Source organism: Physcomitrium patens, chromosome 11, assembly GCF_059467195.1.
Source record: "Physcomitrium patens ecotype Gransden chromosome 11, ASM5946719v1, whole genome shotgun sequence".
Lineage (NCBI taxonomy): Eukaryota > Viridiplantae > Streptophyta > Bryopsida > Funariales > Funariaceae > Physcomitrium > Physcomitrium patens.
In genome coordinates this window covers 13,154,234-13,166,594 of record NC_143420.1, presented here as the reverse complement: position 1 = coordinate 13,166,594, position 12,361 = coordinate 13,154,234, and the positions used below count along the sequence as shown (strand labels likewise).

At 39.6% G+C, this 12,361-nt stretch overlaps 3 protein-coding genes across 7 annotated transcripts; 2 read left to right on the top strand and 1 right to left on the bottom strand.

The window, feature by feature from the left end:
• Window positions 1-211: 211 nt before the first annotated feature.
• On the bottom strand, window positions 212-1,927 carry LOC112288654 (F-box/kelch-repeat protein SKIP30). Its single transcript, XM_024533082.3, has 2 exons — window positions 828-1,927; window positions 212-731 (listed from the first exon to the last, which is right to left on the bottom strand). Exons 1-2 carry the CDS (start codon window positions 1,514-1,516, stop codon window positions 362-364), a joined length of 1,059 nt encoding a protein of 352 aa, XP_024388850.1. The 5' UTR covers window positions 1,517-1,927; the 3' UTR covers window positions 212-361.
• A 1,189-nt stretch (window positions 1,928-3,116) lies between these two features.
• Window positions 3,117-6,820, top strand: LOC112288653 (uncharacterized). Its single transcript, XM_024533081.3, has 2 exons — window positions 3,117-3,478; window positions 3,607-6,820. The coding sequence occupies exon 2, from the start codon at window positions 4,838-4,840 to the stop codon at window positions 6,800-6,802; it is 1,965 nt and encodes a 654-aa protein (XP_024388849.1). The 5' UTR covers window positions 3,117-3,478; window positions 3,607-4,837; the 3' UTR covers window positions 6,803-6,820.
• A 1,711-nt stretch (window positions 6,821-8,531) lies between these two features.
• On the top strand, window positions 8,532-10,739 carry LOC112288285 (uncharacterized). Of its 5 annotated transcripts, XM_024532320.3 has the most exons (8): window positions 8,538-8,596; window positions 8,807-8,934; window positions 9,168-9,183; window positions 9,315-9,443; window positions 9,542-9,637; window positions 9,750-9,849; window positions 10,176-10,295; window positions 10,438-10,739. In XM_024532320.3, exons 3-8 carry the CDS (start codon window positions 9,181-9,183, stop codon window positions 10,728-10,730), a joined length of 741 nt encoding a protein of 246 aa, XP_024388088.1. In that variant the 5' UTR covers window positions 8,538-8,596; window positions 8,807-8,934; window positions 9,168-9,180; the 3' UTR covers window positions 10,731-10,739. The 5 variants fall into 5 exon arrangements, with proteins under 5 accessions (XP_024388087.1, XP_024388085.1, XP_090110478.1 ...); XM_024532319.3 differs by lacking the exon at window positions 8,807-8,934 and having other exon boundaries at window positions 8,532-8,786; XM_024532317.3 differs by having other exon boundaries at window positions 8,532-8,934; window positions 9,168-9,187.
• Window positions 10,740-12,361: the final 1,622 nt, after the last annotated feature.

The window sequence follows — 12,361 nt, the reverse complement described above, 5'->3', positions numbered from 1 at the left end:
TGAGTGTGCTGTATCGAATTGGTAAAGATTGACGTTACAGAGATTTACAGAGATGCTGGGTATGTGTGCACTGTGGCTTGATATCAAAGAGAGCACTGTTTCGAAATCCGGACAAAGCGTCCTTCCACCTAATCAGAGACATAATACGAATATGAGCTTCTAGTGCATCCAAGAATCAACTCAAACTCATGAAAACCCGCCAAGGTCACAGTGATGGCTAATGAAACTTCTCTTCACGCTGTAGATAATGAATAACTCAAAGGGAAAAATACAAGCTAATGGGAGCTACCGTCACAAACCAAAAGATTTGTGACAAGTTCACTATCGATATTTAGAGACTTTGCAGCCCTAAAATCCTGCCTCAGAGAATGACAGTTGCACAGATCTGATTCTCCGCAGAGCTGAGAGGGAGCGGGATAGGAGCGCCCTTGCGCCATACGAGGTCCTCCGTCTCGCCTTCAACGGTACAAATATCAACGTCGTGTAAGTACGAAATCTCTGAAGAGCTTAATCTGGGCCTGATTACACCTCCGACGACATATAAATCTGGTCCGAGACCCGCAACGGCGAAACACTTCCTATTCAAGCACTCAGGCCAGGAGCATAACGGCGAGGATCGGTGGGGTTGGGAGTGGTGCTCTCTGCTTACAACTCCATGTCGCACTACGTAGGGCTCTCCTTTCACCACCGCCATCGCGCCTCCTGCCCAATTGCATTCTTCCACTATCCAACTGCAATGCAAAAAATCTAAATGAATATTCTCAATGCGAATTGACAAACGGCAGAAGCAGCAAGAGATCGTCAAGGTATATGACAGAGATAGACACCTTTGATTTGCAGATTCATACACCTGAGACAACTTCTCCGACTTATGAAACACGTGCATCTTGCCATCCAGGACGATGCCGAATGTCACTGGAGATGGCCCTTCGTTAAGGCGAGGGAAATTTTGCCATTTATTCAGCTCAACATTGTAAACCTCTGCGTCAAAGACTGGCTTCTCTCTGGAATTCCACCCACCCACCACAACAATCTTACCCTCATAAGACATGCATGCGAAGTGCAAGCGCGGCGTAGGCATAGGAGCTATAGCGCTCCATTTCCAGAGAATTGGATCGAACACCCAGCCATCCAAGCTTGGACTCAAAGGCTCTCTTTCGCCAGTACAAGGATCCACATAGTCGCTTGTTCCACCAATCACGTAGAGCTTGCCGTTACATCCGACTGCGCCATATCCTTCAAGGTTTATAATTGACGTTGGGAGGACGGGGAGGAGGCTCCATTTGTTAGCGAGAGGGTCATAGGCTTCCCAAACTTTCTTTGGTGTGTGGCCACAGACGAAGAGCCATTCCTCCTGCGTGCAAAGCGCCTTGCGGAAGTGAACAAGTTCCGAAGATCGAACAGCCGCGTGCCAAGATTTGCAAACGAGCTGCAACGATCGATATTGCGAGAGTGGAAGGCGAGCTAAGCATTGGAGCGTTACCATGTCCGGTAGACCCTCTATAAGGCCAGACATCGCTGCTTAACCCTAATTCGGAGCTGTCAACACCCTCGCTTCTGTTGACACCAAATTCTCCAATAACAGAAAAATAATTTCGACCGACACTACTCCCTGCCTGCAAAAACAAAACAAAATCTAGCACGAACGCCGAGAAATCACAGAAGCTTATGTGGCAATAAGTTTCTAAGCTTTGCCTTACGAACAACTTATTTCAGAGAGATCGGAAAATCCTGAGACGAGCTCGGCGGTTACGAAATAAGTTCCACAGAGTACTAGAGGAGTCGACTAGCAGTGGTAGACCCAAGTCACTGCGTGTCGCAGAAACCTCACTATTCAATTTACATATTGCATAATACAAGAGAGAGTATTATGAGGAGGGGAGTAGTGCCCTCCTCACAGTGAATGGTGGTGATAACCACGGAAAAGGGAGAAATAAGCAAGGAAAAGTGGGATGGTGATTGTCACCACCAACACATGATTTTAAGTGAAAAGGAATGGAAATAATAATAAAAAAAAATTGGGAATGGATGATGACCATTTTCTACCACCAAGGAGAAATTTGTGGTGAAAAATGGGTGAAAAAAATTATTAATAAGCATGAATGATGACTATTTTTTACCACCAAGGGGAAATTAATGATGAAAATGGATGGGAAAAAATACTAATATTTTTGTTTGGGGACCATTTTTTACCACTAAGGGAAATCAGTGATGAAAAATGGATAAAAAATGAATAAAAAATGTTTACTATTGGGACAACTTAGAGATGGGACCCATCATCATCTCAGTTGCAATTTTAAATATTTGCAATGACCAATGGGGGAATTTAGTCGTGGAGATTGCTATCAATAAGTTAAATATTTTATTAAAACAAAATGAATCTATATAATATTTATACCAAAATAATAGTTTGAAGATAAATTTTATGATCTTGTAAATATATTATGTGTAAATTAAATATTTGTTTCAAAAATAAAATTAACTAAAATGTAGCCAATCTATATTTTATTTCTTGTACGAAGAAAGTAATCAATAATGAATCTTTGTTTATAAATTGATTGAGTTTGAAAAATATTAATGAATTAATTTTTGAATTGCGAAAATTCTTACTGGAAACAAAAGTATCATGAACATTTATGAGTGATGTTGTGATTAGCAACAAAAAAATATTGTTTGAAGCAAGAGTACGGTTGAAAATTGGAATTGAGAGGCAGTGCCTGAACAAACTTCAGCACACATGTGAATGTGGATCAATGTGGGTCCAATGAGGGGGTGGAATATGGATCAGCGCGGGCCCAATCAGGAACGGGTTCTGAGTTTCCAACCTGCCCGCCCCCTGGTTCCCTTCCGTTCCCTCCCTCCGTTCCCAGAAATCCGATCAGCGGTCGAGATTTAATCTGAGCGGAACCTAATTTTTTTTTCGAGCTTCTTATGGTGATAATCCAGTTTTCTCATGACGGATTCGATATCAAAAAGAATTATTTCAGAAATAGATTATCGCAACATTAATGCTCAAACTTAGCACAATCTTCATTATCCAAAGGCTTGTGCAGATTACGCAAGGTCATGTCAAGGTCGTGGTAAGGCTCATTCGCGAGAGGCAGCAAGATGTAAAGCATGACACAGGGTTCATATATCAAGTTTCTCTCAAGGGTAACTTGGTCCACTCTTAATTTTAACACCTAAAGAATCAGGCTTCGAAGCTCTTTGTGAAATCACTGCATTCGTCAACAAATATCACCCAAACCTAGTAATACAAAAATAATTCTATTCATTAACCTTTCAAAACAGCATGATCGCCGAGGTCCTGCCCTTCCATACCTTCCCTCACCCAACGATCAAAGAAAACCTTCGAAGTATCAATACCATGACTCGACGTGGCATTGGTATTGTGGTTCTTCGTCACCAGATCCATCACAAGTATACTCTTGGCAGCATAGCATCGTCCAATATTTTCAAACTCTGCCGCAGCTTCAAGGTTCGGAAAAATCTCAACAAGGTTATTGAATACCCCAATGACAAAGTCCATGATGCCAATTGACACTTCGATGTAATTAGGTTTTTTTTAATCAATAATCTTGAACAAAATCTCTCCATGCTCGGCAGGGGTTAAGGCTTTCCCAGGTCCACCGACAAGCGGTATCTGGTTGGCTTTCTCGACGTCGGTGACGCATTTGGAGATGACTGAAGCAAGATCTGCTTCAAAGATAGGTTTACAAGCGCACAGTTTACCATCGCCGAACTTGACGTAAGGTCCTCTACCTTGAGCACTCTGCACTTGTGAATCAGAGACATAGGGGAAGAGCAAGGTAGCGCCTGGAAAATCCGGAATGGTTTGTTCACCGTCGGCTTTACGTTCAATACCACTCTTCTTTCAAGCCATTGCGATCGTGTTGTAACCATGCTACAACTTCTGTTTCACCGTACACTTGCCAATTTAGCCCGTGGCACCCACTGTCATGATGTTGATATCCATGTGGCTCTTGTTCCGTCGAGTCTGCTTGGAAATGGCATCCTTTATTTCGGAAATCAGTGCAGCTCGACATAACTGACGAAGTGATGGTATCTTTGACTCTTGCGAGAGCTTCAAGTATAGATACAAAAATCCTTGAAACTCGGAAGAGACTCAAAACGATTTCTGTATATGGTGCAAACCTACAAAACCTAGTTGAACTAACTTGAGAGATTCATGGCTGCATGGAGACAAGTATACAGTCCAGGAAAGATAAGACGAGGCTGCTCTTGCAGAAACTAATGAAAGTGACATTATCGAACTACAAATTCACAATGCTAGCAGATGAAAAGAGGAAGATACAAAGACAATGAAAATCTGTAAGCACTCAAGAAAACGGATATCTCGCTCTGAAGAAGGAGGGACAATAAATAAATAAATAAAAGCAGTAAATACAATAAAATCTTACTGAAATGAACACCTTAAAGATGACCAGGTTCTGGAAAATCCAGGAAGACTAAACAATGTAGATAAAAATCTCTCCCTGCAACTGAGATTTGATTGTTCGCAGTCGCCGAAGCTCCAGAATATTTTTACTGTAGAAAAGCAGAGTGTGCAGTCTGTGTGTGGATAGTGCTCCCCGTCAATGGTTTCGGATGAACGTAGCGTAGAGGAGGCCTGTATCCATGTGAAACTTGTTGAGCTGAGGTGTACAGGACGACGGTTCCGCCTGAAATAGCCAGCATTCCCTTCGGAGGTTTATCCATTAGGCTGATGAGCTTCCGAGAGAAGTATCTCCTCCGGCCTCAAACATTTAAGAGTAGAATTTAGACACAGCTGAAGGGTTTAGGGTTTTTTTGTTCTGAGATTGTTGAAGATATTGCAATGGCGCTCGCAGCTAGCGGAGTTGCGACGGGGAGTTTGTACTGTAATGCAGAGACGAGCAACTCGTCGATATGTAGGGCGTCGGTTGTGTCTAGTCGGTTCGGCAAATTTTTTAATTCTCCCCTTAGACCTTCTTCGTGTCAATACTTTTCGAGTAATTTAAGTCTTTCGACATCAGAAAAACGTCGTAATGCTGTATCAGCAGTGCCGATTCTAGCTAATTTTGTCGAAGACGATGAGGCGGAGGAGGAGGAGGAAGAGGAGCTTCCGGGTGAGGTTTATGAGAAGGTAGCGAAGGATGTCGCTGAAGAGTATACCCGTGATTTGTACGAGCAGATGCGGAGAGAGGACGCAGGCCTCAAAGGGATGGCCAAGAGATCACAGAAGCGCTTAGCGAAGGAGGAATTCTCTTCTGAGCTCAGAATTCCAGATGCATTGTTACCTAAAATTGCAATTGTGGGACGTCCGAATGTGGGGAAATCCGCGTTGTTCAATAGAATTGCAGGCGGGGATATTGCAATTGTGCACGATGAGGCTGGTGTGACAAGAGATAGATTGTACACTCGCGCATTCTGGAGCACGCATGAGTTCATGTTGGTGGACACTGGGGGTGTATTGACGATTCCAGGGGATGGAAGCGATGCCGTGGCGGTGACAGCGCCTGGAGGCGAGGAGGCCGTAGCGAAAGCCATTAAGGAAGCCTATGATGCAGGATTGCCCGCAATGATCGAGAAACAAGCAGGGGCTGCGGTCTCCAGTGCAGATTCCATAATCTTTGTCGTTGATGGTCAGGCAGGGTTAACAGCTGCAGACATTGACATCGCCAATTGGCTGCGGAAGAAGCACTCGAATAAGAAAATCACTCTCGCTGTGAACAAATGCGAGTCGCCAACGAAGGGGCAGCTTCAAGTAGCCGAGTTTTGGACACTAGGGTTCACACCAGTTCCTGTGTCTGCCATCTCAGGAACCGGAACCGGCAACTTACTCGACCTTGTTTGCGAAGGCCTCAAACCAGCAGAAGGAGAGCTCGAAGAGGAAGAGGATAAGCCCATGGCAATCGCCATTGTCGGAAAACCTAACGTCGGCAAATCCAGCATACTGAATGCGCTTGTAGGGGAGGAGCGCACCATAGTCAGCCCCGTGAGTGGCACCACCAGAGACGCCATCGACACGGAATTCGCAGACGATAATGGGCAAACTCTGAAGCTCATCGACACGGCTGGAATTCGACGACGAGGCGCGGTAGCATCAGCTGGAAGCAGAGCAGAATCCTTATCCGTCAACCGTGCATTTCGAGCCATTCGGCGATCAGATGTGGTGGCCCTCGTGATTGATGCTTTAGACTGCGTAACAGAACAAGATTTTAGGTTAGGGGAGAGGATAGCGAGAGAAGGGAAGGCGTGCATTATCGTAGTTAATAAATGGGACACTATTCCGAACAAGGATGCCATGAGCACTGTGTGGTATGATAAAGACGTGCGAGAACGCTTACGGTGTCTGGATTGGGCCCCTACTGTCTACTGCTCCGCAAGCAGTGGCCAGAGAATCAAGAAGATTCTGGAAATGGCTGTTGCTGCAGGGGAGGAGAGGCAACGGCGTCTGACCACAGCAACATTGAACCAGGTGATACGAGATGCGGTTGCGTTGAAGCAACCACCCACAGGGCGAGGAGGGAAGAAAGGAAGAATATATTATTGTACCCAAGCTGGTGTGAAGCCCCCAACATTTGTGTTTTTTGTGAATGATGCAAACTTGTTCCCTGAGATTTATCGGCGGTATATGGAGAAGCAGCTGAGGCTTAATGTGGGATTCCCGGGCACTCCTGTGAGATTGTTGTGGCGCAGCAAGCAGAAGACTGATCGGAAGGAGGCTCCCAACCGAGATGCATCTTCGTCTCGCTCATCGTCATCTGCAGCTGGTAAAGAAACATCTTCCTCCGCAAATATGGTGCCCTTTTCTCAATAAAGTTGCCCTCTTCGCATCCCTCTTTCTTTGCTTTTTGTCTCTTTAGTCTCCTGGTTACATGCTTCCATGTTGTACGTGGGTGCGTCTTGCTTCGCATTCTGCTCGTTGTGTGAATCACGACTGTGAAACTTGCGTCTTTGCGTTCTAAACGATTTTTTTGTACAAGAAATGACGACATGTATGTGTTTGTATAAGAATATTAATACATATTAGTGAAAGTTTGTGTGATTGAGAGCATGAATAGTACAAATTAGATTGCTCAAGATTTTACACGAAGATGAGTAAAATTTGCACTGTTATTTATTTATTTATTTGTTTGTTTATATACATATTTTAAATAAATAAGTATATTTCTCTATGAAGCATTATAAAGAGATATCATCTTCTCATTGTAGTCCTTTAAAAACTTGCAAGCTTCCAAAAACATTTTAGGTAATAAAGACTTTTATATTTATGATCATCATTGTTTTCTTTGTATGAAGTATATAAATTGTTTTCTTATATTAATCCATATTCGTTAGAAAGATCATAATTGGAATCTTTTAATTTAATGCAAATATTCTTTTGTAATACTGTTTTGATCATTTTTATTGTATTTCTATTTTTTGCTAGTTATGCTATCATATAATTAATGCTGATGGCTAATGATTTTTTATGTAGACGTCTTCAGTATTTTGTTTCATTTGCATATAAGTTTTCTACTTCTTGGAATCTTCAAAAATCACAATTTATTTTGGCCTATTATGATTTATGTAATAAAATGGTTTATAAATAAATGAATATTTCAAAAATTAGCCATATACTTTTTATTACCTTTATTATTATTTTAATAATGATTTTTGCATCCAAATACCTTCTTGCTAGTTATATTGGATGCATTATATTTTAACATATTGAATTTGAGTTTATTATTATTATTAATATTTTATTTTTTATAAATAACTTATATACATAAACAATGTTTTCTTGAGATTACTTTAATTCCAAAAAGAAAAATTAAAAGTAAATAAAGCATGTTTCAATGAAATGATTTTCAAAAATGTTTATCATTTAACAAAGCAATGAAGTTCATCATTTAATTTTATTTCTATTCATTTGCACCTTTTTCTTGCTAATTTATCATCTAATACAACTGTATCAAGCTTGAAGATAAACACATGGAAATATCATTGTAGAATGTAACATGGTAAGTTTATCTCAATAAAGGAATATTTTTACATACATCATATTAAGTTTGAACCTCAATATTGAAAAATCAACTTCCAAAGTAAGTATTTTTTATTATTTATTTATTTAAAGACTTGTAGAATTTGGTTCTTTTCAAATATCATACAAATATTCATAGAAAAACACATAGACAAAAAGGATAAATCATTAGAATTAAACTTCACATAGAATTCACAATTTTTTTTAAAAAAAAAATACAAAAAATTAAAATGAAAAATCAAACAATATTATTCTCTTTCCTATTTTTTCTTTAGTCATCAATTTGAGGCATGTCTAAGCTTACATGTAGAACTCATGTACTCCAAAAATGCAAATTTGATGCAAATTTGAAATAAAATCCCATCAAGAAAGGTTCAAAAAAAAAAAAAAAAAAAAAAAAAAACATACTTATTGCATGCGTATGTAAATAAATCCATGGCACAAACCCACAAAATATAAAATTATGATGGATGATAAAAAAGACATTCCTTCATCGACTAGAAATTGGTGAGACCCTTAACAACCCCAAAACCCTAATTGCGTTTTACCTTGATTTTTGCTTGAGCTCCGCTGAAGTTGCTCATCAAGGTCTGAATTTGCGCTTGTATTTAGGTCCTTCTGGGCTTTGATCACAAAACCCATCAGCTACACATTCTTTCTTGGCTTGTGTTTAGTTATGTTTGTAGGATTTGGTTGGTATCTTCGATTGCGTGTTGGTCTCTAGAGATGAGGAAGGAGGTGTAACAGAACGTTGTGGTCACTCTTAACAATAGCCATGGTGAGTCTTATGAATGCAAGGAGAATTACTTTGTGGTTGTGGAAGCGCGCATTACATGGTGGTGCTCTGGAGCGTGTGAGGGTGGTGCTTGTCAGTCCGCAGCATGCTGGCAATGTGGGATCTGTGTGCCGAGTTGCTACTAATTTTGGTGAATTTGATCGAATCCCAACATCGCTATGCATTCATTTCGTGTTTTCAGTTCTGCAGCTTTGTTGTGCATGAGGTGCTCGATTAGAATTCGCAGCTGATCACTTGCGATTGGAGAGGTCTGGAGATGGATATAACTGGATTTCTTTTTATATATTTATTTTTGTTTTAAGAATATTTTGTAATAATATGTGTTTGTGGTTGCGTTGCTGCGTGGACGTGGAAATATGGAAGACTGCAATGAGTTATGGTTGGTATGGTGTTCTTTAACATGCTCCGATTTTGTTGTTCAACAAAACTTTCAATGCTGCGATGTCCTCGCATTATTTTTGATATTACAATGTTCCTAGCAAGTAACAAGTACTTCTCTGCTGCTTGTAGGTGAACCCTCAATGTGATTTCAGGGGAGTGGAGGCACAGACGATGGCAGCAAATGTGACCTCGCGATCCAAACTCGAGCATATTCGTGTCACAGATACTCTTCCAGAGGCTCTCAAAGACTGTTCGATGGTATTTCCAAATTTCTCCTCCAAGTTCGTAGTCTCTATGTTTCCTGCATGTTTAATCTTCCAAAAATAATTGGCTGAGACTTTGCAGGTGGATGACAGGCTGTTGGATTCACTCGTCGCAGTGGAATATTGCGCATCCCTGACACACGGCTTGCCAATCTCTGCATCCCACCTCTAGACTCACTAAATCTTGCGGTACAGATTACTCTTCCATTGTTAACCCTGAAATTTTGCAATTGTTGAATTCCTGGGTAGATTCCTCATTATAGACAGCATCTTAACTTGTACCCTGTTTGTCCTGGCTTAGATTGTTTTCGGTCGAGAGGATCGAGGTCTTACGAATGAGGAATTGATGTACTGCACGCACGTTTGCAGCATTCCTTCGATTCAGAGTGCAGGCTCTCTAAGTAAGTAGACTCATCTTTGATTTCAGGGTGCTATTTTATCAGTAGTTGTATGTGTAGTTCAGGGCTTGGATGCAATGGGCACTTGTGTGCATATTAAATCGTGCATAGTATGCATATTATTTGGCCCTACTCTAGACGAGGAGAACTAATAGAAATGTAGAGCTAATGGATGTTTTCTTCTACAATGCAACTCTATCATCTCTCTCTTCATCGAGGAGCTCTAGATTCATTTGTGTGTTTATTTTTATTTATTTATTTATTTTAGTGATGTTCGAAAGGTTTGAGTTCTATCAAGCTTACTTTTAATCAACTCCCCGTTTGACCAGATCTTAGCCATGCAGTGGCAGTGGTGTTATCACGGCTATACGAACAGATTCCTCATGAACAAGCTCATGATCCCTCCAACTATGTACCGATTCATTCCACATCTTTCAAGAACTTACCAGGTTTGTCACACTAAGTAGAGTCCACACATAGCACAATTATCAGATCCGGTGTTGCTGCTGTCATTGCTCCTTCCGTACCTCTATTCCACAGCTTAAAACTATGGGTTAATTAATTTCGTTCAATTACGTTTTCTCACCTTAGGTACAGCATCTATTGAAGCCGTGGAGAATCTGATGAGACGATGGGAACTTGTCTTGCAAGCGTGCAATCAAGCCACTGTAGCGCTAGGAATTCCAAATTATAGAATGCAGGAGAGGATGTTGGTTCATGTACGCCGCATGTTATTGCGAACAGGGCCCTCACTAAAGGAACTAGGATTCCTACATGGATTTCTTACTATGGTTGAAACTGTTGCCTCTAGGATTCAAACCTCTCAAATCACTGAGAAACCTCATCCTTATCAGGCAGATGCTCAATCTGATAAAAGGAGTTGAGTTTGAGTATTTGAATCTCTGTGAGCGTCTACTTGGACTGATTTGTGCATACTGATCATGCATGAGTAGTCACTTTCCTTCTGTGAATTTTGAGATGTCTGTATTTCCTATAGCACTTTTTTCATCTATCTGTAATAATTAGTAAAAATAGCAGTTTTATCACTAACTGTACTCGATGACATCATACGTGAAGAACGTATAAATCAGGACTTTTCTTACTTAGTAACATAACTTGAACCTAAGTGTTCTTCCAACTCTGTCATTCAGGAACTTAATTGAAGAAACGTCATCACAAAGCTTGAGATCTTTAAAACTTTGTTTCAACCTTTAAATTCTGATGTAAATGGTTGTCTTCAAATTCATTTCGGTATGACTTTTTTCAACTTGTCTTTCCTTCTAATAGGGTGTTAAGTCACCAAAGCTTGCCTAAGTTCATCAAAGTATGATTTGATAGTTTAAGATTTATATTTTGTTGTTTGTTTTAAAATTAAAAGAAAGTTATGACTAAAATTGAAAACTTGTGGTTTTTGTGAATTATTAGCCAATTTGACAAAGATTTTAGAATATAATGTAATCAATTTATAATATTATTTTAATAAATTGTTAGTCTTGGAACGTTTCTTTTGTATTAGATAAAAAAATAAATATAAAGATTTTATTGTCTTTTAGTTATGGAAAATTTAAGAGTTTGAATATTTTATTATAAATAACATTTTTAGTATATTAAAATAATTCAATGTTGTTGGAAAGCAATGTGAAGCTATGTTTGGATTCAATTTCCAATATTATAACATATAATTGTTGATGTACACTATCAATTCTATATTTGGGCAATTTTAACTTGTTATAATTTTCCTATTTATTAATAATAGTCTATGTTTAGGCATATTTATAACCACATTGGAACTTCTATATCAACATCAAATTAAGAGAATGTTATACCATAATGAAGTCTTGATGATTGTTGATTTTTTTACTTAATACGACTTGGGAAATTTGCTAATTTTGATTGCTCAATATCAAGGAGATAAATCTCAAAGAACTAAAAAATTAATACACTCTTATATTATTCAAAAAGATTAAATAATTAGTCAAAGATGATATTATAATAAACTAGAATGGCTATTGCTAAAGATAAGAGGAGTTGAAAGTCTTGAAACAAGACTAATGTCACGGACACAGAATACAGACTTGATATCTATCAAGAAGTTCAAGAAGAACTGGCAAGAACTAGATTAATCAGATGAATACAAGAACAACACTAGAGAGGTGAGCTAGAGCTCCAAGAGATGTGTTGTCGAGACTGAAGAACTCTTCAGCCTTGATTCCAATATATACTCCTATTTAGGAAGCTTCTCAAGCAACTTCTATCAACTAGGAAGCTTCTAGAAGGTTCCAGAGACTTGCTTCTAGAAGGTTCTAGAAACTTATCTCTAGAAGGTTCTAAAGACTATGTCCCTAACATCTTCTACCAACTAAGAAGCTTCTAGAAGGTTCTAGAAGCTTGTTTCTAGAAGGTTTTAGAAACTTGTCTCTAGAAGGTTCTAAGGACTATGTCCCTAACATCACCCACTCTTTTAACTTCGAGGTCTCTGAGAAGCAATGTTGTTGTCAATCAGTGCCAATGCAAG

Coding starts and splice junctions, on each gene's coding strand:
- LOC112288653 (XM_024533081.3), top strand. CDS start 4,838: ATGGCGCTCGCAGCTAGCGGAGTTGCGACGGGGAGTTTGTACTGTAAT.
- LOC112288285 (XM_024532317.3), top strand. CDS start 8,784: ATGGTGAGTCTTATGAATGCAAGGAGAATTACTTTGTGGTTGTGGAAG. Junction 9,638..9,749: donor TAGACTCACTAAATCTTGCG/GTACAGATTACT, acceptor GTCCTGGCTTAG/ATTGTTTTCGGTCGAGAGGA. Junction 9,850..10,175: donor TCAGAGTGCAGGCTCTCTAA/GTAAGTAGACTC, acceptor CCGTTTGACCAG/ATCTTAGCCATGCAGTGGCA.
- LOC112288654 (XM_024533082.3), bottom strand. CDS start 1,516: ATGTCTGGCCTTATAGAGGGTCTACCGGACATGGTAACGCTCCAATGC. Junction 732..827: donor TATGAATCTGCAAATCAAAG/GTGTCTATCTCT, acceptor TTTGCATTGCAG/TTGGATAGTGGAAGAATGCA.